Source organism: Phoenix dactylifera, unplaced genomic scaffold, assembly GCF_009389715.1.
Source record: "Phoenix dactylifera cultivar Barhee BC4 unplaced genomic scaffold, palm_55x_up_171113_PBpolish2nd_filt_p 000007F, whole genome shotgun sequence".
Classification (NCBI taxonomy): domain Eukaryota; kingdom Viridiplantae; phylum Streptophyta; class Magnoliopsida; order Arecales; family Arecaceae; genus Phoenix; species Phoenix dactylifera.
Window position 1 is genome coordinate 2066391 of NW_024067666.1, and position 25982 is coordinate 2092372.

General features: G+C 47.0%; 1 protein-coding gene and 1 long non-coding RNA gene across 2 annotated transcripts; one reads left to right on the forward strand and one right to left on the reverse strand.

Annotated features, from left to right (window-relative positions):
• Positions 1 to 1184: 1184 nt before the first annotated feature.
• On the reverse strand, positions 1185 to 12705 carry LOC103721178 (protein HGV2-like). Its single transcript, XM_039115728.1, has 7 exons — positions 12181 to 12705; positions 10999 to 11240; positions 6086 to 6292; positions 5932 to 5998; positions 5515 to 5803; positions 4929 to 5258; positions 1185 to 1381 (listed from the first exon to the last, which is right to left on the reverse strand). Exons 1-7 carry the CDS (start codon positions 12483 to 12485, stop codon positions 1316 to 1318), a joined length of 1506 nt encoding a protein of 501 aa, XP_038971656.1. The 5' UTR covers positions 12486 to 12705; the 3' UTR covers positions 1185 to 1315.
• On the forward strand, positions 6961 to 9330 carry LOC120104503. Its single transcript, XR_005506889.1, has 2 exons — positions 6961 to 7683; positions 9114 to 9330. It is a non-coding gene; the product is annotated as an uncharacterized LOC120104503 (long non-coding RNA).
• Positions 12706 to 25982: the final 13277 nt, after the last annotated feature.

Genomic DNA, 25982 nt, shown 5'->3' on the forward strand with positions numbered 1-25982 from the left:
AAACTGAGGTCGGATATAAAGCAATAAACGAAAGCAAGAAAGTTTTTATCGGATTAAGTAGCAATTCATCTCACTTTCGTTCGAGCTAGTGGCAGGTGAGGTCTTGGAGGGCATCGGAACTCCCGGCCATGGTCGACACATGCAGTGCTTTCCTTTCTCGATGCTACTGTAAACAGAGGCAGCATGCTGCCCACAACCACCCCAGGTAACGTTCCCACACTGCTTGCAGTCCACCTTAAAGCACATCCTTTCTCTTTTATTTGCAGGAGGATTACTACTTCCTCTCGTTATGGTTGATAGGCTACAACTTCTAGGGTTGGTTGAGCTCTCTCTCTCTCTTTCTCGCCACTATTTGAAGTTCCTTCACCTCTTTGGTTTTAGCACCCACAGCCTGTCTCAATACATTTGGTGTTAGTAGCCGCATTGTGAGGGCTTCCGGCAAACACTATGCCCAAAATAGTCACGATATATTGGCTTCTTGCATTGGAAAAAAAAATTCAAAATATGGGTAAGATTTCCGATAAGATTGTGGGCACACAAAGGGAAGTCGTATCTTTTTCGTTCAGTCGAGGACCCCCGCACGCACGCGTGCAAGCACCACACGTGCATGCGTCCGAGAGAACCTTAAAAACTAGTGGAACTTCTGATGTTTTTTAAGTCAACGATGGTTACAAGCATTGCAAAATTAAATTCTAATGCTTTTGAAAATATCGACGAAGCGGCAAACGTAGAGAAAAAAATTACAATGCTTTACGTTTACGTCGTTAAGTTAAAGATTCTTCTAGATGTAGTTGACCGATGTTTTTTAAAAACGCCGTGAGATCCAAAACATGCAGGTCTGCCATGTGGCTGGTTTTTAATGTCATTTATAAGCGTTGCTAAGTCACGATGCTAGTTTGAATCGCTAGGTGATGGCGCTTGTTTGCATTGTTAAGTGACAATGCATTAAAGCATCGTTAAGTTGCGACTTTGACAACGTTTTTAAACATTATTAAAATAGCTTTTGATGACGATTTAAAGCATTACTAAGCCATACATATTTTTAAAAAAAATTAAAAAGAAAGAAAATCTGTACATATATATAAAACTACATACATAGAAAATGGTAATTTACAAATCATAATTCCATAACAAAAGGAACAAAACTTGCATAAACGCTAAAACTTGCATAAACACTAGTATCATATATGAAAATGACAAATATTTATATTGTCAAACTTATTGAACATCTATTACAACTCAAAGAACTAAAAAGACAAAAATATACATTAGATATAAAAACTTCAAAAAAAAAGAAGTCAAGCTATAAGGGCTATCAGTGGTCGATGGCATCGTCATCATCATCTTTACAACTACTACAACTTCTGGAAACATCGAAAACCTATAAGAAAAAAATAAAAATTTTAGATGTTGAGTATACGAAAATCACAATATAACGTAAATCATTAACCTTATACAAAAATATACATAATAATTATATAAAATATACAAATAGATATAATTATTTACTTGAGGTGGGACAAACCTCTGCAACAAAGATATAATCTGATCAAACTGAGCTCTCATGGCATGCATCTCTATCTCATAGCTCTGCTTCAAGTATTGTATCTCTATCTGATGGTTCTGTCTCATATTTTCTATTTCTACCTCCAGCCTACAAATATCTACACTACTACCACTCTATCTAGTATCTCGAGTATATTTGCTCATTGCAGACAATTGAGTGGGGGTGACTCCAACCTCATAATCCCTTACTTGACCATAATGCTCCGGTTTCATAAGTTCGGTAAACATCTAGGATTCGACGTGACTGGTCTCCATAGATGACGACGACTCGCCAACACGCTCTACAATAAAAAAATGCAGCCCTATCCTATATTTTAAGAAATAAGTTACATATTAATGATAGAAAAAATAAAACTACAAATCATTGCACAAATCTATTATCAAAAAATATACGATAATATCTTTAGACTCCTCTCGAACAAAGCTATCATCTCAGTAGGTATGAGTCATCCCGTAGAACTCTACCTCACTCGACTCACTTCTATGTTCTTCCATCTATAAAAAATAGTATATGTTACATGATATATGGTCCATGATGCATAATATATAATACAAGATACATACTTCAATATGAAGATTAAATTTTCAATTTGAAGTAAAGAAGTCCAAACGTTTAAATAAGACTCATAAATATTATGATACATAATACACGATACATGATATACGATATATGCTAAAACAAATCATTAAGAAGCATAAGAGGAGGAGGTGGAGGTCAACAAGACAAGCAAAGGAGCTCGGGGAAGCAGGAAGAAGAGGAGGACAACGAAGGATCTCAAGATAGAAGGAGGACGAGGCCAACATATTTGGTGGAGGTCAGAAGAGAAGGTGGAGAAGGAGGTTGACGAGACAAGTGGAGGAGCTCGGGGGAGGGGAAGGTGCTGGAGGAGCCGTTTTGGCATCCGACGACACTTAATAGCGCCGTCTTGTTTGCAACATTTAACGACACTAATGAGCAACGTTTTATTAAAGCAATCCGATGATGCTAGCCAGAAAAGCATTGTGAGAGGCTAATTTAAAGTTCTCAACGTCTATAACCATCATTAATCTTCGACGCTTATAAATAGCATCAAGAGGTTTTGATGCGCTTGAGGAGCTGTTGACGCTTTCTCCTAGCGTCAGCAACTTAGAGCTGACATTCACTCTTTTTTTCTGTAGTGAAAGGATACCATGGAATTAGGTTAAGACAACATGTGCTATACCATACACCAAGGCTAAACAACCTCTATTTCACGGCCCATTATGTTGTCATATTAAGGCAGAGCTTGGTTCGGAAATAAGTAAATAAGAATAAGAACGGTAAAGTAAGAATATATATATATATATATATATATATATATATATATATATATATATATTATGACATGAGTCAGTAGCTTGACTTTCAAATAGCAAACAAACATCTTTTTGGAACAATTTTTGAATGATGATTTCTGTTGATAAAAAAAATAATAAGTATAAAAATGTCTTTATACTAAGAAATAGTTTATGATAATTTTTCCATGTAACAGTTATGCAAGCAAGTTTGATGGGCATAACTATTTTTTGGCTGTCTTCTTTCCAAATGCCATTTGGTAAGCATAAAGCTTATTCCAAATCTTATGTCTACTTTATTCATTAATGTTCATGTATACTAAATAACATTAATAATATGTGGCATGTTTACAAATATGGGCATTGCTTTTGTGGTTGCTATAATGCATCTCGACCATTAAGCTGGACAGCCAGCCCATGCTCATGATAGAATCAACACTAACAGAGCCCAAATATGTAGATTGGCAAGAAAATATTAGAAGATGTGCACACCTGCTTTTCATAATGGGCATGAATGTAGTTTAATCTCCAGAAACAATGTCAAATTCTGCGCCTTTGACTAATTACCAGTAGTGCAAGCTATGTATTATTAAATAAGAGTTGGAATCAGAAGGCTTCTCCCTTTGGCAAAACAGGGGTTAGGACATCCTGTGTGCGTGTATTATATTCCCCACCCTAGACCCATCCTAACCAGGACCGAGCCTAGGCCCATAAGCAGATTGAACTGTTGCTTGTGGGATCAGGCCTCAATATAATCAACTCCCACCCATTGACAAAAACAGTTGGTGTGAAATTGTGAAGACCCTGAGTGTGTATTTAATCCAACATCAGCTATACTAGATTTTGGATATCTATAAAAAGTCAAGAAACCTAAATAACATTTTTCAGCTATAAGTAAGATTCTGAATTATTACAAATGATATCAATGCAAAGCAGACCTAACACAATATGTTTAGGTTGACAATATTTTGATCATGATATTTGTGATTAAATTTCTAATACTTATAATTAGATTTGAATTGATTGTGACTTTTAGCCTGACGAGAATGCCAAAACTTAAATAGAAGTATGTAAAAATCTGTACTGTCTAATCCTACAACAGCTATGCACTAAATAAATCTTGGATACCTATATAGGACTAAAAAATCCGAATAACATCTTCTAGCTAGTTTTTTTTTAATAAGATCCTAGATCATTACCAAAATAGCACAATATCTATTTCCTGCCAACGTGTAACCTCGAAGAAAAAGAATCTTCACCATTGTGAAATAGAGTTACAAACAGACTAAGTTGCGTAGAAAGAGATGGGGCTAGGCTTAGTAACAGCTTGCCTAGCTAGAAAATGTGCCTAGCTCATAAATAAGCCTAGAACAATGTAGAACAGTGCAAAATTGAAAAGCTACACTCGGCTCAACAATAAGTTCCTCAAAGCTGAATTCAAATGATAAATACACCAAGCTTTGAACAACATCAAACTGGGCTCGAGCTAACTTGAGCTCAGGTACCCCTTATAGCCAACAAAGCCTGAGCAGACAAGTAATCAACTTAGCTTGCTTGCACCCCTAATGTTAAAACATGGTCTACTTGAAACAATTCAGCATACAGCTGTGTGAATAAAAGGTGTACCTCAATAGAATCAACACATCGACACAAATATTCAATAAATTTCTCTAATTGTTTCATCCTTTGAACATTATAGATGTATCTGCCATCATTGAGAAAAAAACACTGTTTCTATATTTTATAGCAAATTAATGCATCAGACAAAAATAAAATGATAATAGAAGTCAACCTTACAGTTATGCACAAGAAGCTAGAAAAGCAAGCTCTAAGAAACATTACAAAGTAAACCCACAATCAGCAAATAGCAGGCTAACAGAATAGCAGCATATCAAACCTCCTACTGGAACAAAACAAGTTCAGAGCAATCAAGTGACAGGAATCAAATATTGCGCTAGTGTTAAGTCAGACAGTAAAGGCCGATAAATAAGACAAGCATATAAATACTTTGACGAAGTCTAAGAATCTTGGGCTATGGAATTTATAACCTCTGAAGGGCTGCTATCAGCTTTTTCTGACGATGAATCAAGCATAGGCTTCTTAGGAGATGGCTCTGCACTGACTGAGCTTATAGTAGCCCGCTTTATGCCTCTCCCCACAACGCCCAGGTGTGTGACACCACGATTCATTGCAGCAGTAGAAATAGATGGCGAATCAAAACCAACACCAGTACCCATCTGTGAAGAGCTAAAAAATAAAGATCTCGCAGCACTCTCTGGCTGGTTATTCTCACCAGACGTTGACTTGGAAGCAAACACTTTCAAAACTTCAGACACAACAGAGCTTGGATTTGACTTGATTTGCTGCAGGTCTTCAAGCTGCATTCCAAACGGTAAAAACTTAATTTCTTTCACTACCAAGATTATATTCTGTCTACAGGTAACCTTTTGTTAGAAGCTATCGAGAACAGGATTGTTCCAGAGCTCTGATTCATATGTTTAAGTGTAGCCAAAAAGGAATATATATATAAATATATATAAAAGTCACGCCTCTAAAATATATGAGCAGTCATATTGAGACTTGTGTTATTTACTTAATATCAAATATAGTTTTTAAAATGGTAAATAATTTAACCTGCATAATTCCAGCTACCTTCTTTTCAAGCTCAGTCACAATGCCACCAAGAAAATCCATCTCTTCCTCCAAATTAGACCATCTGGAACTGGTTCCACTGGCGCAATTGCCACTTTTATCTACATCGGACATAGAATCCCCATTGGCTGCTGCAGAATCTGTTGACTTCATTGCATTTTCCTTGAGTCTTTGTCCACGGGATTTACACAAGGAGATAGCCTTTTCACAATAGGGAATAGCCTCTTCAATCTTTGACCCGATCTCCAACACCAAACATATCCTAAAATTTCTATATTCAAGTTAAGTAAGCTTAAGAAAATAAAAGCATTATGACAAAATTTGAAATTTTTAAGTTCTCATTCCAGAAAATGGTCTTGTAACTAGCAGTAAGCAACATGTTCAATTTGATAAAGATACAATTCAACGATTCGTCGATTATCTGGCTCAACCAGACGTTCCAGAATGGATAAAGCTTTCTGATAGTCTCAATATCCTCTGCAATTTAAACAAAAGAAGTTATTAGTTCAATATAATTTCTGACAGCTGCTAATATGCATAATCAAAAGCTAACCTCTCTCCATAGACACCTCTCCTAGAGCAGCCATGATATTTACTTTCTCCAGAGAGTCTTCTGGGCGCTTCTCAACAATCGCTCTAGCAACATCTAACATTTTCCATGCCAGATCTAAATCAGAGTCATCTTCATCTGCTTCTGCCGAATCCTCACCATCTCCTTCACTTCCCTCGTTACCATCTTCCTGATCCTTGTCACTACCATCTTTCAGGGAAACATGATACGAGAAGTCATGATATTGTTAACACTAGAATAAGGAATTGCATATGTCTATGTGCAATAAACTACAGAAACTGCAAGTATATCATCAAGATACCAACATGCTTTTAAAGGAAAAAAACACATGCTGACAACTTCAAATTATATAGATAGATTATATCAGAATGAAGGGGAGAACAAAAAAAATCTGGAAAAAGTTATTGTGCAAGGCTTGTGAGGACATTCAAATAATTGCAATGTGGATAACAGTGAATTTTTCCCAGTCAGCAAAAGCACTTCATAGAGATAGTGATTGGAATTTTAGAGCTCCATGAGAAGCATCAAATTCTGTACTTTGTGAATTTATTTAATGATTCTACCAATGGCAATTAGAAAAATAAATCTTTAAAAAAGTAGACATTATCATTTGAGACTTGAGAAGAACAGAAAAGGTAGATCCTTCTGACCAAAATTTCAGTTCCCATTTCATTTCATCCTAATATTGACGATAATGAAACCTAATTTTCAAGCATACCATGAGTACCAAAAGATCAAGATAGAAAGAGAAAAGAACTTCTTATTTATTGAGATTTTCTATGAGACAGCTCCTCCACAATCAACAAACTTAATATAGATGATAGGTGCCCTCATAGGCCATTATCACTAACATCTGTTTCCTTGTCCCTCAGAAAGATTCCCTTTCCCCTTTTCCTGGTGGAGATGTTGGTGGTCAAAGCCCTTCACAAGATTACTAAGAAACATCTATAACTGGGAATTCAAAAAATGTAAATAGTTGGCCAGCTAAAGGGGTCAGAAACTTTTCACACATGCACTGCCTACTTCTTAACTATATCAATTAGGGTTATCAAATGTTTATCAATTTGATGTTCTACCTACTTCCCAAGTCTGTAAACTAGGTCACTCATCCCATATGATGATAAACTTGTTTCCCTTCTCATCGTTCTTTTGTAGTGTACATCCAAATAACAATTTTCATGATAAAGGTTAATCCAAGATCACATATGAAGTATTGGATCATTTACAAAGGTAGTGTTTGGACACTTGCAACTGGGTCTAAGTGAACCCATTTGCAAGAAGTGGCTTTTTTCCGCTGTTTGGGTGGGTGTAAAGTGGTGGGGCCCATGTATTTGGAGCTACAATAGGGCCTCACTTGCTGCAAGAGGTCGTACGGCTGGTGTCATAGGACAACGATGCAGCAAGTGGCTTCCATGCATTAAAGGCTTCATTGCGCATCAGTTGGGTTTTACTCCATGTTACCATCCCCTCTAGTGGGGACCCTCTCTCCCTATTTTCTCTCACGCTGGTCCAGCAGTCTAGCTTCCTTCAACCACCATCCCCATCCTCAGAGCTTCATCGACCCCCTTCTACTACTCAAGGTTTGCTTCCTTATCCTCTCATCCCCTTTGCGCATCCCTCTTCTCCTCCATGCCTCTCTCCTTATCCTTCTCTCGCCCTCTGGCTCTCCCTCCTCTCCTCCGGCCAAGCCTCTGTAGTACTTCTCCTTCCATCCTCTAGGCCTAAAACCTTAAACCAATTTCTACCTAAATCTTGACCGCTCCCTTATCCCTCTTCACCAATCTCTATGATTTGGAGCTCATCCATGGCTGTCGAGCCCATCTCTCGCTTGATCCACTCAAGATCGAACCCTAACACTAATACCCAATTTCAACCTAAACCCTATCTTGATTTCTACCATTCTACGACCTATTTGTCTTTGATTTCTTCCTGTCTCTATAGTTTTATGCACCCATTGGTGGCAACATGTTTGATCTGCAATGGATCAAGCATGTACTGGCATCTGTGGACCTATATGCTTAATCTATCCCAGATTAGGCGGTTAGAGATATCTATGTTGGCTGCATGCTTGTTCCTGAAATGATGATGGTGTTCACTGCTGCTTATGGAACCTATGTCCATCTTGGTATGTAGTGGTATCATTGGGTGCAATAGTGGTGTGAGTTTATTTCTTACCCTTTAAAATGATGGTGCTAATGGTTTAGGATGGGATCTTCTGCAATGGAGATGGGTGTTTGTTGTTGCATTGATAATATGTTGCCATGATTGTTGTGTAGATAAACTTTGTAGCTGTCTACCAGTCATTACTGATACATACATCAGAATATTATTGCCATGATTACTGACTATATGCATTAGCATTGATTACATTAACTTGTGCAGTTACAAAATTATGATTGACTTGTCTAATGCTTCATTCTTGCATTAGTGTATCTGTTCCTTTAGTGGTACCTATGGTAGTGGCCACAATTATGGTCATTGTGCTGATAGTTGTCTTCCTTGTTATCCTATTTTAAATAGAGTCCTTGCATTATGATACCGTTATCATTTGTTATTTTGTCTATCTGGCAGGTTAATGTGACTTCCATGGGTATTCTACTGATTATGGCACACATGTTATGCCACTTGACTCTAATTTTGCCATGGATGATTCCTTGGCAATTCTGTCCTATATACAAATAATTTACCTTACTTTCTCGTACTTATTGCTGCTATTAATTTTGATGTTGAGTTATATGTGGATGGTTGATTAGCATAGGTGTTTTTGAGCCATTTACTGATCATTTTGTTGTAGAGCTATATGTGACTGGTTGACCATCGCAAGTATTGTTGAGCTATATAATTTTGTTGTTGAGCTATTTCTCTCTTTTGGAACATGTGAATTGTAATATTGCAATTTTGTTCTCCCATGTATCTTTTTCAATTTCTCTCTTAGCCATTTTTTCTTGCAACAACCCATGCATCTTCTTAATTTTCCTATAGCTCATTTTCGTTTTCTTTTTATTTTCAGCTCTATGATGATCGTCCAGTTCCACATGTGCTTGAGAGCTATCACTGCAATGTCCCATTTTGGGTTTATATGATGCCTCTGTTATTCACTTCCTCTTTCTTTCTCATAGTCTACCTTGGTTTTGATAGCAAAAGGTGACTTGGCTTTCAACTACCAACTTTATACTTTGTGTTCAGTGTACTGAAAGCAATACGATATCTGAACTGTTTTCCACCTTCCTCTTCTTGTTAGAAAGTAGTAATTGCAAAGGAATGAGATCATCCACAATTATATAAGTAAAATATATGCCCTATAGTTTATCACAATTATATAAGTAAAATGTATGCACGATAGTTTATCCTTCAAGTTAAGGCTGAGTCAGCATTAATAGTCAAGGTGGACCTTAGTTACCTAAAGCATGCACAGCTGTGAGAGCTGATCAGGGTGTGATACAGGTAGAGGAAGTGTATCTCTCCAAAAAATTTTGAGATATGACACCCTAAATGGAAGTTTGCTAATACTAAAAGCTAGACCCACACAAAAACAACCAATTGCTACCCTTGGTAGTTTTATTGTAAAATAGACACCTTAAATATTGACTGCAACAAGGCTGATGAGAAGGTATTGTAATGTTGCAACCTTTCGAACACCATATAACTTGAAGAGAAATTAATTTGTAAGGCAATCATAAACCAGTTAAAAGGATCAGAGTGATGTAAAAGATACATAAGTATAGGTTGGGATAAATAGATTGGGACATATGTGCAGTCGTTTACACAGAATCAAAATGAAACAGTGAAAGAGGATGTCATAGAAAATCCACAGAAAAACAAGACGACAAACATGAGTGCACCTTCTGACATATCTATCTCTTTCATGAGAAAGCAATTAGAACAAGACCATTTCTTTAGGCCCATCCTCTTGTTTTCCTAGGTCCCCCTTACAAAGACCCCAATAATTCTTTCAAGCCAAACAACTGAAAAACCAAAATGACACATGTATCTAAAAGTAGAACCAATGATAAGTGCTTGTTATGCAAATATTTTGTGCATACACTTTATACACGTTTGCAAACAGCATATGTGCACTGCATATTGTTGAGCAACATATACCTTTCAAGCGCATCAACATAAAACTTGATGAACATGAATGAACAAAGGAGCACAAACAAATTTATGAGTAACAAGTATACACACATGCACAAAGCCGAATACAACTCCCGTTTGTTTAAGTGAAATATTATAGCCAGCTTAGCTTTTCAGTTGCAGTTGCCTCGACTGGGACGAGAGAACCAAGCAAAAGCAAGGGTTTACTCAACTTTTGATTTTGATGATGCAGATCAATCCTTTTTCAAACCACTACATCAAACGATCGCTAAGTAAGCCACTTAACTAAGAGATTAGTGGATCAAGTGGAATGTGCAGAACCAAGACCTAAGGAACGAGCTTTTAGCAAATTTAATAGCTAATCAAGCTGAAAGTGAATAAAAACCAAAGGACTGGTGCAATAGATTCAATCTCCAAATCAAAAATAAGAAGACTGATCAAGACAAAGCCTCCACAGTCAGAATCATCCTATTTAGAGTAGTCTATTCTGCCAGGTCAGGATAGGTGAGTTGAATTCTTTCCTTAGGAAGCACATGTAAACTTCGAGGCCGACAGAAGCATTCTTGAATTAAGAATATTTCACTCAACTGACAACATTTATAATGAATTTACTATTATAAGACATCAGTGACAACATTTACAATAAATTACTTTTATGAGATAAAAGTGAATCAACATGCATAACATAGACACAATGTACTAGCTATAATCAGTTGCATTCATCATTATCTGAATAAAAGCACATAATCTTTTCAACCCCATAATAATAACAATGACACGGCTTACATAGAGATGCATACCTTCACCAGCTTCCTCATTTTTACCACATGGAATGTCTTCTTTAGCATCACGAGCAGAATCCTTTGAGCTTCCGCTATTTTCCACATTATCACTAGTTTTATCATTCTCCAGGTTTGTTGGAGTGTTCCTAGGAATATTACCCAATGGATCAGCTTCTTCTTGAGCCTTGTATAATAGTGCACATCCATATTTATAATAGGCGCTAGCACATTCCTGAGAAAGTTCTCCATAATGTGCAACCCTGAATAATCACAATATGTGGGTTAACTTCAATTGATGATGATAAGCATTATCTGCAGTAGACTATGGTTTATTGCTTCTCTTACCTCATTAAAGTTTGACAAAGATATAAATGCCATCTTGTAAAGCAAAGAATCTATTTGTTCAAAGCTGAACAACTTTAGAATAATATAGTGATAATGATAATCAGAAAATAATTCATAATGCATATGCACATGCATACGGAAACATGCAGACATATGAAAGTACATAATTGGTACATACATATACACATGAGGTCCGCATTAAAAACATTGTACATAGTGATCAGTGCAAAAAATGGCGCATTTTTGAAACAACTTTTTAGTAACATGCACCTCTAAAATTCTTGGAAGACAAAGATAAAACAGCATCCAGCTAACATATAATTTTGATCTTTCTATTGTCCCTCACAAGCTGACTCCAGCCAAAGACATGCACCTGACCAGATCCTGCAAACAGACTTTTGGCTTTGCAATAACCAGCTCAACGTCATCAAATGGAAAGGAAAAGCAAACTTAACTGGAAAACGACAAAGACCCAGACGAATTGGTGACCCTTCGTATGATGATATAATAAAATAAAATAAAAAGGCAGGAACTTTAAAATAACTTGATGCTCACGAGGACAAATTCAAAATACAAACTTTACCCCATCAATTTGGCAACACAAAACTTCATCACAAGTTTCGAAAACTTTGCGACAAAATTATTGATCATCGGTCCCTCAACAACCAAGAATAAAATATTGAGGCTAAAATATCAAAAATAATAACAATAATTAGAGAAAAAATAGTATATAAAATGGAATCGCGGCTATAGGGAGAGAGCATAGTACGCATTTCGATGAGGAATCAAAGCATGCTGAAAAAAGAGGAAAAAAGAAAAATTCAAGAAGTAATAATTGAAAAGGAAAAACTCAACCTGATTTCGAGGGCGCGGCTCAGACAATCCACGGCATCAACGAAATCCCCGTCCTCTATCGCCTTCGATCCCTTCTCGAAGAACTCATCCGCACGGGCTAGGGAATTCTTGGAACTCTCCTCTTCCGGGCCGGAAAACCCAGCTCCTCCGCCGCTCGAGGAATCGCCATTGCCTTTGAGGCTCGGGCCATTCCCCTGCTCCTCCGCAGTTAGGCTTTTCTCAGCCTCGGGAGCGACGGTATCCGGCGCTAGGGTTTGCCCTTCCTCGGCGGGCTCCAAGGCGGAAGCTTGGTCGGGGGAAGCCATGGCGGAATAGAAACCCTCGAGGGGACTTGGAAAACCTCTGAGCTCTCCGTAAGGCGGAAGACTGGTTTTGCGATGGGTGTACTTCGGGGAGACGGAACGGGGCTTTTTAGTAAGAAGGGGATTGGAAGATCGGACGGTGATGTTTTCCGTGGCAACACTTTATTGGAGGGCTTCGGCTTCGTGGGGAGTCGTTTGCCGGGAAATCTTTCACGGTTTCGAGGGGGGAAAGAAAGTCAAGAAGGTCTTATTCATCACGCCCGCTGGAAATGGGTGAGCCCTAAATGGAACCCAACGTTCCTAGGTTGCACCGTCTACAATTTGGCGGGCCTTATATATATATACACATACATACATACATACATACATACATATATATATAGATGTATATGTATATATACATACATACATACATACATATATATATATATATGTATATATATGTATATGTATATATATGTATATATATGTATATGTATATATATGTATATATATGTATATGTATATATGTATATATATGTATATATGTGTATATATGTATATATATGTATATATGTGTATATATGTATATATATGTATATATATATATATATTGTTGCTGGAAATTGGACCCGGGGGCGATCGTCCGTCGAGGAGGGGGAGCTGTCGGCGGACGCGAGGGAGTGATGATGCGTCGGCAGGCGGCGTCCTCTGTCGGGGTGCCTGCAGAAAAGTCGGTGGCCGGGGCTTCCGGCGCCGGCCCTCCGATGCTTAAGTTAGAGGGGGCAAAATAGTGTTTAAAGAAAATGGGAGCAGTCGTGTTCCCTCCTTCTCTCTTCCCCCCTTTTTATAGGGGGGGTTTACCTGCGATGTGACTGGACAAGGCCGTCGTACAGCTCGGCATGTTGCTTGATCCGGTGCACGGACAAGTAAATAATTACACTGATGTCGGAGGTAAGGCCGTCGTACGACCTGAGCCGTCACGCGATCGGGTGAATCATTGCATTGATGTCGGCGGTGAGGCTGGGGTCAGACTTATCATGGCGGACAGGACTCTGCCGAGCTGATTTGCCGTGGAGAACTGAGGATCCGTAGATGAAAGGAGCCACGCGCATTAATTGTTGCGTAGGCCGGAGATTCACATTAATTGTTGCGTAGGCCGGAGATTCACATTAATTGTTGCGTGAACTGAGGATTTGCCGGGATCATGTGTAATAAATGCTGGGGCAGTGGCAGGATATGGCCCTTGGCCGGACATCGGAGAGGTACGGCCGCGGCAGGTGGTCGACAAAGACCCGCCTTTGAGGTCGGAAGTCCTCTAGGTCGGATGATTCGGGATCGGACGCTCTGGGGTCGGGCGCCGACCTCAGTCATCCGGGGTCGTCGACTGCGTAATCTTCCGGTGGCAGGGTTATTGTACTACTGGGGGAAAACCGTATTTTCCCAACACTACCCCCCGACTTCCGAGTTCGAGCTGTAGGCTCGGACGTGGGAAGTAGAAGTTGTTATCGTGGTTATCGAGGTCGAAGGGGACCACGCCCGCACCCCTAAAGCTTCTGTAACGAAGTCTGCGCCTTTTGAACCTTCGAGGTCGCTTCATGTGGTGGATTTATGATGAGGTCCGCGCCTTTAGGCATTTTGAGGTAGTTATGGCATGGGCTGCGCCCTTTGGCCCGTCGAGATCGCTTTATACAGCGGACTTATGACGGGATCTGCACCCTTACGTATCTCGAAGCAACCATGATGATGATTACGCCCTTTAGATCTCCGAGATCACTTTGAACGGCGAGCTCATAACGAGGCTCCCCGGGCCCGATGAGGTGGCGCCTCGACCTTATAATCGACGCCGCCTCCTTAAATAGGCATGCCGTTTCGCCCTTCGAAATGAGCACGTGGCATGATCTGAGGTCGGACGTTTCCGATTTCGTATTGGCGGAATAACGATCTGGGAGGCTGGGGTTATCTCGGCGCTCCACGTGTCCCTGAGGTTTATTAAATGAAGGGAGCGAAGGTGATGTCCGCTCGTCTTTTAAGGTGATCCGGTTTAGTGGGCCTATGATGAGGCCGTGAGATCCGATGGGACGGTGCCTCGGTTGCGTACCCGGGATATTGATCCGAAGTAAATGCGGTGCTTCGGGTTCCGAGGTTGACACCTGGCGCGATCTGGACGGGGGATGGAAACTAAGCCCGCCAATCCGGGCCGTCAGGGGGGTCTATATAAGCCCCTCGAGTTTGCCCTAATAGTCCTATTTGGTCGCCCTTTTGTCGTCCCTACCTCCATTCTCTCTCCCAACGATACTTTGCCGACGGTCCCCGGAGCGGTTTCCGACAACTCTTTCCGTAGGTTCTTGCCCCGTGCTATTTAGGGTTTACCTCCTTCTTCTCCTACCTACTCCTCTCATCTTTTAGTTTACTTCAATTTTCTGAAAAAATGGGTCTTGGTCCGGAGGAGGTAGGGTCAAGCTTATCGGGGGAGGAGCTGGAGTTAATCCGCTCCCGGTTCTTCTTCCAGCCCGGGTTTCGTCTCGAAACTGCAGGGCCGGAAGACAGGGTGACGCGGCCGCCCCCAGGTCGGATCGCGATTTACCGCGAGACGCTCTGAGCCGGCCTGCGGTTCCCTGTTCACGAGTTCGTGAACAACTTGCTGGTGGAGTATCAACTCGTCCCAGCACAGCTTGCTCCGAACTCGTGGAGAACTATTATCGGGTTCTTGTCCTTGTGCCTCGCGCACGGGATTCCGATCTCGGTGAGCATTTTCCGCCGGTGTTTTTTATTAAAGAAAAATCCGGCGGATGCAGAGTGGCTATACTTCGCCTTTCGGGGCGGTATGTCGCTCTTCCAGGGTGCCCCTTCCTCTATTCATGAGTGGAAGGGGAAATTTTTCTTTCTTGCATCCGAGGCGCCGTGGGGGTTCAACCCGAGGTGGGGGCATCCTCGGTTGAAGACTCTCAACAGGCTCTCCGATCCCTCGGGGAGGGAGCTGAGGGTCTTGGACTCCCTACGGGCCCTCGGAAAAGGATTCAACCTAACCGAGCTCCTACGGGAGGGCGCCTTGGCGAGCGTGGGTTTGAGCTCGGCGCGCCCCGAGGGTAAGAATAGTTGTCTCGTCCTATTTTTACCTATTTCTTCTTTTCGCTAACACTGGTCTGACACTCGAAAAATTTTTTGGTTTCAGACATCCCCCACATGCCGACTAGCAGCACATCCCTCTTTTCTCGGCTGAAGAGGCGGGAGGCCGAGGCCGGCGGGGCCATCCCTCAGCCCCGGAAGAAGTCGAAGTCGGCCGCTGCTTCCACCTCGGCCGGGACGGGAGGCCCGGAGGCGGGGGTCTCTGCAGATGCCCGAAGGCGGGCGCCAGATACCGGCGATGCGGGCTCGGCAACCCCACTCCGTCCTACCCCTGTCGCCCAGCGGGGAGGACCGATGGTGATCCGACTGCGGCCTTCAGAGCCCGGGCCGAGCAGGGGCCCCGAGGTCCCCAGCTCGGGCGAGCCGAGCTCCCCGAGGGATCAGGCGGGGAGGTCAGCCGAGCCGGGGTCCCCAATCCTTGAGGGGAGCTCGGCCTTCCACAATGCCGATACCGCGCGCGCGGTATGTCGGCACGCCATGCTTCCAGCGGACCGGGCCGAGTTCCGGAGGGCGTCGCTGGAAGAGATCGTCGACAGTACCTACTGTAATACTGTTCGGGTGAGCTATTGCCTTAACCTCTCATTGGCTACTAACTTATGCATACACTGCCTGCTTTTTACTTATAGCTGCTTTCTTCTTCTTTTTTCCTCTTTTGCAGCGTATCCATGAAGTCGACTCCCTGGTGTTTATTGCCCAAAGTTGCCAGGCGGAGACTCGACGACTCAGCCGGCAGTTGGAGCCGGCCAAGAAGAGGATCGCTGAGCTGGAGGCCGCGCTGGCCGAAGCCAAAGCGCGAAGGGAAGCCACCGAGGCCGGGCGACTCGCCGTGGTCGAGGTGCTCGAAGAGGAGAGGGCCGCCCATTCGTTGACGAAATCGGCCCTGCGTGCCTCGGAGGCGTGCCTGGGGGAGGCCCAGTCCGAGGTCGCGGGTCTGAAGTACGAGGCTGGGGTCTTCCGCCTCAAGATCGAGCAGCTCGAGGCCCGGGAGAGGAGGGCGCTCGAGCGGGCCGAGAACGCCGTGGAACTCTTCAAGGAGTCAGAAGAGTTCCGCGATATGTTAGAGGAGGAGACTGTGGACGGGTTCCTCCGGGGCTTTGACAACTTCCGGAAGCAGATGGCCCGGATGTGCCCTCAGTTCGACCTCTCGACGGTCCGTCCGAGGATGAGGTTCGGGTACGGCCCCGACGACGACGACGACGATATTCCCGCTGCCCTCGTGTCCGAGGAGGACCTCGCTGAGGTCGAAGCCGAGGCAGTTGAACCGGCGAGGGCGGAGGCCATACCTCGTGAAACCAGCGAGGTTGTTCCCACGGCGCCAGCCGAGGCCCCCGCCGTAGACCCTGAGCCCGCGCCCGCTGCAGACCCTGAGCCCGCGCCTACTGAAGGCCCGCAGGTCATTCCTGTAGACGACGAGGGTGATGCTAATGAAGCCGCCGCCTCTTAGGACTTCGGTTTTTTCTCTGTTCATTGTAAACGAGGTCGGCCTACAACTTTGTAAAAGGCTGGCTTCTAGTTTTGTACTTAGCCTTTTGGCGTTTCATCAATGGAAGCTTTTTCTTTCACTTCTACATTTATTCTTCTTCTCTGTCTTTTCCACTCGGAAACGAGGTCGGTACTTCTGCCGACTCTCGACTTCGTATCCGAGCCTTCGGATAATATTAATAAAGACATGTCCTTTGGCTATGTCTTACCTTTCTTCTGGTGTGTATAAGTGTCCGAACTCTGATTACGCTAACTAGGGGGGCTCCGAGCTTAGACTTTAGGAAATTTCACCAAGTCTTGTAGCTCGGATTCGTAGGTCGCAGAGGTTGCCAAGTTTGGCTTTTAGGTTCTCATGGCTCCGGGTTCGGGCTTCGGGTCCCCAAGTGGGGCCGCGCTAGACCTGCATAGGTCGCTACCGAGGTGCTCGGCCAAGCTTTTGAGCCTGGCTCTTGGGGCGCAGGCCCGTAAGAAAGTTGTCCCCCAAAGGGGAGCTTAGGCCAATAGTCACATCGTCGCCAGGTTTTTTGCAGTCGTTGCCCTCGGACTCTGCCGAGATTCAGGCGAGCGAGATTGGGGCCTGTAAGGAACACCTCGGCCTTTGAGGTTATCTTCACAGGTTGACATCGGAGTCTGGGCATGGGGGCCGAATTTGGCCCTTGCCCATAAGGGTTTATATGAGTTGTGGTGGAGATCGTCGGTAGACGAAGCATGCACAAGGTCAGCGGGAGATTAATCTTACACCGACTTGTAGAAGCAATCCGACCTTGGCCAGATTAAGGTCCCGATTTCAATCGGGGTTTCACTGTCAATACGTAGATAAATATAACAAGGCGAGCGTCAAATAGGATGTACCTTTTGTGTCTCCAAAATTGCGCCCCTCGTATCAGAGTAGGTGGCCTTATCTCCTCGCCAACTTCCGAAGTCATTTTTCGACTTTTGAGGAGCTCGGGCTTTTTATGAGCCCTATGGCGCCCGCCGAGGTTGAGGGGGTTTGGGGATGCTCCATCAATCTGCGACTCTTCCCGAGGTCGAGGGAGTTTGGGACTCTACGGTCGAGCCTCGGGGCATCCGATCTTAGTCGAGGGATCGTGCGCCAGGTCGGTGGGTCTGGGAACGCGCTACCGACCTGCGACGCTTTCCGAGGTAGAGGGAGTTTGGGACTCTACGGTCGACCCTCGGGGCATCTCGACCTTAGTCGAGGGATCGTGCGCCAGGTCGGTGGGTCTGAGAACGCGCTACCGACCTGCGACGCTTCCCGAGGTCCAGGGAGTTTGGGACTCTACGGTCGACCCTCGGGGCATCTCGACCTTAGTCGAGGGATCGTGCGCCAGGTCGGTGGGTCTGGGAACGCGCTACCGACCTGCGACGCTTTCCGAGGTCGAGGGAGTTTGGGACTCTACGGTCGACCCTCGGGGCATCTCGACCTTAGTCGAGGGAACGTGCGCCAGGTCGGTGGGTCTGGGAACGCGCTACCGACCTGCGACGCTTCCCGAGGTCGAGGGAGTTTGGGACTCTACGGTCGACCCTCGGGGCATCTCGACCTTAGTCGGGGGATCGTGCGCCAGGTCGGTGGGTCTGGGAATGCGCTACCGACCTACGACGCTTTCCGAGGTCGAGGGAGTTTGGAACTCTACGGTCGACCCTCGGGGCATCTCGACCTTAGTCGAGGGATCGTGCGCCAGGTCGGTGGGTCTGGGAACGCGCTACCGACCTGCGACGCTTCCCGAGGTCGAGGGAGTTTGGGACTCTACGGTCGACCCTCGGGGCATCTCGACCTTAGTCGAGGGATCGTGCGCCAGGTCGGTGGGTCTGGGAACGCGCTACCGACTTGCGACGCTTCCCGAGGTCGAGGAAGTTTGGGACTCTACGGTCGACCCTCGGGGCATCTCGACCTTAGTCGAGGGATCGTGCGCCAGGTCGGTGGGTTTGGGAACGCGCTACCGACCTGCGACGCTTTCCGAGGTCGAGGGAGTTTGGGACTCTACGGTCGACCCTCGGGGCATCTCGACCTTAGTCGAGGGATCGTGCGCCAGGTCGGTGGGTCTGGGAACGCGCTACCGACCTGCGATGCTTTCCGAGGTCGAGGGAGTTTGGGACTCTACGGTCGACCCTCGGGGCATCTCGACCTTAGTCGAGGGATCGTGCGCCAGGTCGGTGGGTCTGGGAACGCGCTACCGACCTGCGACGCTTTCCGAGGTCGAGGGAGTTTGGGACTCTACGGTCGACCCTCGGGGCATCTCGACCTTAGTCGAGGGATCGTGCGCCAGATCGGTGCTCCGCTGTCCTGCAATACTTTCCGAGGTCAAGGGAGTTTGGAACTCTACGGTCGAGCCTCGAGGCATCCCGACCTTGGCCGAGGAATCTGGGGATCACAAACGACCCAAGGTTAGAAGAGATAACTGTAATTATTGGAATGGTCGGATCATATGTAAAAAGGAGACCGAATCCGTGTTTTTGGTTGTCTTGAACCCCTAGGGGTCTTATTGGTAGTACATTCGTAGATTCTCGGAATTCCAGCTTCGCGGAATGGAGGTCTCTTCGAGAGATTTCAGCTTGTATGCTCCGGGTCGTTGTACTCGGGCGATTTGATACGGCCCTTCCCAATTCGGGGCGAGCTTTCCCTGCTCAGTTGGCTGAGAGGCTTCGGCCCTCCTGAGGACGAGGTCCCCTACTTTGAAGAGCTTGGGCTTGACCCGAGAGTTGTAGTATTGAGCCGTTTTTTGTTGGTATCTTGCCATACGGACCCGGGCGACCTCTCGTGTCTCTTCGACGAGATCCAGGTTGTTCCTGAGCCGAGAAGAGTTGGAGTCAGGATCGTAATGCTCCACTCTTGGGAAAGGGAGGCCGATTTCCAGTGGGATGACAGCCTCTGTGCCGTATGCCAGGTTGAAGGGGGTCTCGCCGGTGGGCAATCGGAACGTAGTCCGATAAGCCCAGAGGACGTTGTACAGGTCCTCAACCCATTGTCCTTTGGATCGGTCAAGCCTGGCCTTGAGTCCCTGCAAAATAGTACGATTCGTTACCTCAGTTTCCCCGTTCGTCTGGGGATGGGCGACCGAGGTGAAGCGGTGGTCGATGCCGAGCTCAGAGCAAAATTCTCTGAAGTGGACGTTGTCGAACTGCCGGCCATTGTCGGATATAAGGATACGGGGGAGTCCGAATCTACAGATAATGGACTTCCACACGAAGTCCCGCATCTTATGCTCGGTGATCCGAGCCACTGGTTCAGCTTCGACCCACTTGGTGAAGTAGTCGATGGAGACGACCAAAAATTTCCTTTGTCCGGTTGCCAGAGGGAAGGGTCCCAGAATGTCGATTCCCCACTGGGCAAACGGCCAGGGGGCGGTGATTGAGGTCAGCAGGGCCGAAGGTCGGCGTTGGATGTTGGCGTTCCGCTGGCACCGGTCGCACCTCCGAACGAAGTCCGTCGCATCCTTCTGGAGGGTGGGCCAGTAATACCCTTGTCGCAGGATCTTATGGGCTAACGACCGACCTCCCAGGTGGTTTCCGCAAATTCCTTCATGGACCTCTTGGATGGCATAGTCCGCCTCAGAAGGGCGGAGACATCTGAGGAGGGGAGAAGTGAATGACCGACGATAAAGCCTATTTTCGTATAGGACATACCGTGGAGCTTGACGCCTGATCCGGCGAGCCTCAATCTCATCTTGAGGGAGGGTTCCGTCCCGGAGATAACGGACGAGCCCGTCGATCCAGCTCGGCTCGAAGTCGATGCACATGGTGGGTTCGGGTTCCTCCGTGCTGGGTGTCCGAAGATATTCGAGTGTCGTCTCCTTAGAAAGCTCGCTCATGCGGAAGGTCGCTAGCTTGGATAACAGGTCCGCCCTGAGATTCTCCGCTCTGGGAATGTGCTGGATGTTGAAAGAGCCTAGGGCGGACGTAAGTTCCCGCACTTTTTGAAGATACTTTTGCATCGATGGCACTTTCGCTTCAAAGTCCCCCTGGACTTGGCTCACTATCAGCTGGGAATCGCTGAAGGCCTTCAAATCTTCCACTTTCAGTTCTTTCGCCAATTTAAGCTCAGCAATAAGCACCTCGTACTCCGCCTCGTTGTTTGAGGCCGGAAACTCGAGGCGGAAGGCTTGCTCGGCCACCACTCCGTCTGGGCTGGTGAGGATTAATCCAGCCCCGCTACCCCCCGAAGCTGAAGACCCGTCCGAATATAGAACCCACGGTTGCTTCGGGGTTCCATCCATAGGCGCAGATGGTGGCTCAGGGTCGTCCGGCAAGGTACATTCCACGAGGAAGTCGGCGAGAACTTGAGCTTTGATGGCCGGCCTGGGCCGATATTCGAGGTTGAATTCCCCGAGCTCTACCGCCCACTTGGCGATCCTCCCTGCACGGTCCGACCTCTGCAATATTTGCTTCATAGGTTGGTCGGTCAGTATGACTATTGTATGTGCTTGAAAATAAGGGCAGAGTCTCCGAGCCGAGATGATAAGGGCGAAAATTGTCTTCTCAAGTTTAGAATATCGGGTCTCAGGATCCCTGAGGACCCGGCTGATGTAGTAGACTGGCTTTTGGAGCTTGTCCTCTTTCCGGACCAGGACTGAGCTTACCGCGGTCGGGGAAACGGCCAAGTATAAGTAGAGGACCTCGCCCCGCTGAGGCTTGGTGAGCAGCGGGGGGAGGCCAGAAGGCGTCTGAGCTCTTCAAAGGCTCGCTGGCATTCTTCTGACCACAGAAAGTCCTTTGGCCGCTTAAGGATCTTGAAGAAGGGGAGACAGCGCTCGGCCGATCGGGAGACGAACCTCCCCAAGGCGGCGACCCGTCCAGTGAGTCGCTGCACTTCTTTTGACTGTCTTTGGGGGCGTCATCTCCTGCAGCGCCCGAATTTTCTCGGGGTTGGCTTCAACTCCACGCTGGGTCACTATGAAGCCCAGGAATTTGCCAGAGGTGACTCCGAAGGTGCATTTTGCTGGGTTGAGTTTCATTCGGTACCTCCTGAGCTTGGAGAATGTTTCGTTGAGATCGGCCACATGGTGCTCCGCCACTTGGCTTTTCACCAGCATGTCGTCCACGTAGACCTCCATATTTCGGCCGATCTGGTCCTCAAATATTTGGCTGACCAGCCTCTGATACGTGGCTCCAGCATTCTTCAAACCGAAAGGCATCACCTTGTAGCAATAGGTGCCCTTGTCGGTGATGAAGGCCGTCTTCTCCTCGCCTTCCGGCGCCATCCGGATCTGATTGTATCCGGAGAAGGCGTCCATGAATGTCAGCAGTTGATGTCCTGAGGTAGAATCCACGAGCTGGTCGATACTTGGGAGGGGGAAGCTATCCTTCGGGCAGGCCTTGTTCAGGTCAGTGTAGTCCACGCACATGCGCCATTTTCCATTGGCCTTCTTTACAAGGACTATGTTGGCGAGCCAATCTGGGTAGGAGACCTCCCGGATGAAGCCGGCTTTGAGGAGTTTGTCTACCTCCTCGGCTGCGGCCCGTTGTCGTTCCGGGGCGGAGCCCCTCTTTTTCTGCTTCACAGGTCGGCTGGTTGGCTTCACCTGGAGTCGATGGACTATGACCTCAGGGTCAATTCCCGGTACGTCAGCGGGCGACCAGGCGAAGATATCAGCATTGTCCCATAGGAAGCTGATGAGGTGACCCCTCTCGCGGACGCCAAGGCCGGAGCCGACCTGCACAGTTAGCTCGGGAAGATTTTTTCGTAGGGGAACTTGAACAAGCAGCTCACCAGGCTCTACTTGCTTCTTCCAGGGATTATCCCTTGCGTCCAGGGTTTCTATGGGTAACGAGGGACCCGTTGCCTGGGCCGGCGCCTCGTTTGGCTGCTTCACTCTGTGAGCCGCCATGTAGCACTGCTTGGCGACCAGCTGATCCCCGCGGGCTTCGCCTACTCCTCGGTTGGTGGGGAATCGCATGAGTAGATGTCGAGTCGAGACCACAGCTCGGAGGGCATTTAGCCCTGGTCGCCCCAGAATGGCGTTGTAGGCCGAGGGTAGACGGACCACAAGGAAGTCCGTCCTCACAGTGCTTTCTCGAGGAGCGAGGCCGACCGTAACAAGAGAGCTGACCTCGCCCTCGACCGGGACCGAGTCTCCGGTAAACCCGATAAGTGGGGCATTAATTTTTCGGAGTTGTCCTTCTAGTGACCCCATTTTTTGGTAGGCATGATAGTACAAAACGTTGGCTGAACTTCCATTGTCAACTAGGACACGTTTTACATCGAATTTATTGACAATCATGGAGATGACCACAGCGTCATCGTGAGGGGTCTCAACCCCTTCCAAATCCTCGTCCGAGAACGAAATGACTTCGGCAGTACGCTGGCTCTTCGGGGAAATTCCTTGGGCTGGTCCTCCCGCCGAGGCTTCTCCGATTACATTGATGGTGCCGGCGATGGGCCTGTTGTCATCCGGATTCTCGGACGGTGCTGCGTTTTCCACTGGCCTCCTTTCTTCGCGTCGGTTCCGAACGAACCGATTGAGCACCCCACGGCGAATAAGCGCCTCGATCTCGTCTCGGAGCTGAATACAGTCCTCCGTGTCGTGTCCGCGGTCTCGGTGGAAGCGACAGTACTTCCTGGGGTTGCACGGAAATCCCGTATCCCGCATGGGAGGTGGAGGTCGGAAGAAATCCCGGCCTTCGATCTCCATCAAGATTTCGGCCCGGAGAGCGTTGACAGGGGTGTAATTTTCGTACCTCCCTGGGTGTGTCCGAGGCCGTGGTGGGGACCTTGGTCGTAGTGAGGTCCTCCGTTGAGGTTGTCCCTGCTACTGAGGCGGGCTTCTCAGTCGGGGGAGATTCTTCTCTCGGCGAGGGGATCGGCTTCTTTGGCGGCCGCGCTCCTCGCGGCGTTTCTTCTGCTTTCTTGAGGCGGGCTCGATTGCGCCTCGCCTAGAGGCGATTGCCTCTTCGGCCTTAGCGTACTTCCGAGCTCGGGCCAGCATCTCGGTGAAGTCGGCCGGAAAGCTCTTCTCGATGGAGAAAAGGAATCGATAAGAGCGGGCCCCAGTCTTTAAAGCCGACATGGCTATGGACTGGTCCAGCTCGCGAACTTCCCATGTGGCGGCGGTAAAGCGGTCCAGATACTCCTTCAGGGACTCTCCCTCCTTCTGCTTGACATCCAGGAGGGAATCTGACGTCCGCCGTTGGCGTCGGCTGGCGGCAAAATTGGTGGCAAATTGTCTGCCAAGTTACTCGAAGGAAGATACTGTGCTCGGCTTTAGCCCAGAAAACCAGAGTCGAGCTGTCCCTCGAAGAGTCGCCGGGAAGGCCTTACAAAGCACAGCCTCCGAGAATCCTTGTAGGGCCATAAGAGCTCGGTAGCTCTCCAAGTGATCGAGGGGGTCGGTGACTTCATTGTAGGGCTCCACTTGAGGCATTTTGAACCTCAAGGGGACCGGCTCATCCTCGATCTGGCAGGAAAAGGGGGACTTGGTGGTGAACTCAAAATTCCCATCTTGTCTTGCCTTCTTGCTGTGGAGCGCTTCAATCTGGCGCTCCAAGTGCTCGACTTTCCTATCGAGCTCCCCAACCCGAGGAACCGTCGCCGTGGTTTGCTCCGGCTCACGGTGGTCTGGGGCAGATTCGGCTTCGGAGGGTTGGGGTCTTCCGTTGGGACCTTCCCCAGGCAGCTCTCTCCGGGGGGAGGTCCGCCCTTCATTGTTGGCCCTTGAAGAGCCATGAAGATTCTGGCCCTGGGGGACCGGACCGTTGGGAGGGGACTCCGGCAAGAGCTGGGCCTGCGGGGGGAGCGTTGGTAAGGCCTCCTCACGTCGCAGGCCTTGAACGGCGGCTGCCAAGGCCTGGACTTGCTGCACCAGGGCATTGAATTGCTCCGGCTGGACCTGAGGAACCGGGTCAGCCGGTGCAGGTGAATTCTGGATGGAATGTCCAGGACTCTGTGGGGGACGCCGAGAGATGTTGGAGGCTCCCTTACTTCTCAACTTCATGATCGCAACTTGGGCCCTTCCTCTAGCGCCAACTGTTGCTGGAAATTGGACCCGGGGGCGATCGTCCGTCGAGGAGGGGGAGCTGTCGGCGGACGCGAGGGAGTGATGATGCGTCGGCGGGCGGCGTCCTCTGTCGGGGTGCCTGCAGAAAAGCCGGTGGCCGGGGCTTCCGGCGCCGGCCCTCCGATGCTTAAGTTAGAGGAGGCAAAATAGTGTTTAAAGAAAATGGGAGCAGTCGTGTTCCCTCCTTCTCTCTTCCCCCCCCTTTTTATAGGGGGGGTTTACCTGCGATGTGACCGGACAAGGCCGTCGTACAGCTCGGCATGTTGCTTGATCCGGTGCACGGACAAGTAAATAATTACACTGATGTCGGAGGTAAGGCCGTCGTACGACCTGAGCCGTCACGCGATTGGGTGAATCATTGCATTGATGTCGGCGGTGAGGCTGGGGTCAGACTTATCATGGCGGACAGGACTCTGCCGAGCTGATTTGCCGTGGAGAACTGAGGATCCGTAGATGAAAGGAGCCACGCGCATTAATTGTTGCGTAGGCCGGAGATTCACATTAATTGTTGCGTGAACTGAGGATTTGCCGGGATCATGTGTAATAAATGCTGGGGCAGTGGCAGGATATGGCCCTTGGCCGGACATCGGAGAGGTACGGCCGCGGCAGGTGGTCGACAAAGACCCGCCTTTGAGGTCGGAAGTCCTCTAGGTCGGATGATCCGGGATCGGACGCTCTGGGGTCGGGCGCCGACCTCAGTCGTCCGGGGTCGTCGACTGCGTAATCTTCCGGTGGCAGGGTTATTGTATTACTGGGGGAAAACCGTATTTCCCCAACATATATATATATATTATATATATATATGTATATACATATATGTATATATATATCTATATAATATATACATATATATATATGTATATATATATACATATATATATGCATATACATATGTGTATACATATATATATATATATAC

Coding starts and splice junctions, on each gene's coding strand:
- LOC103721178 (XM_039115728.1), bottom strand. CDS start 12,485: ATGGCTTCCCCCGACCAAGCTTCCGCCTTGGAGCCCGCCGAGGAAGGG. Junction 11,241..12,180: donor AGCCGCGCCCTCGAAATCAG/GTTGAGTTTTTC, acceptor GTGATTATTCAG/GGTTGCACATTATGGAGAAC. Junction 5,804..5,931: donor AATCGACGAATCGTTGAATT/GTATCTTTATCA, acceptor ACTTGAATATAG/AAATTTTAGGATATGTTTGG.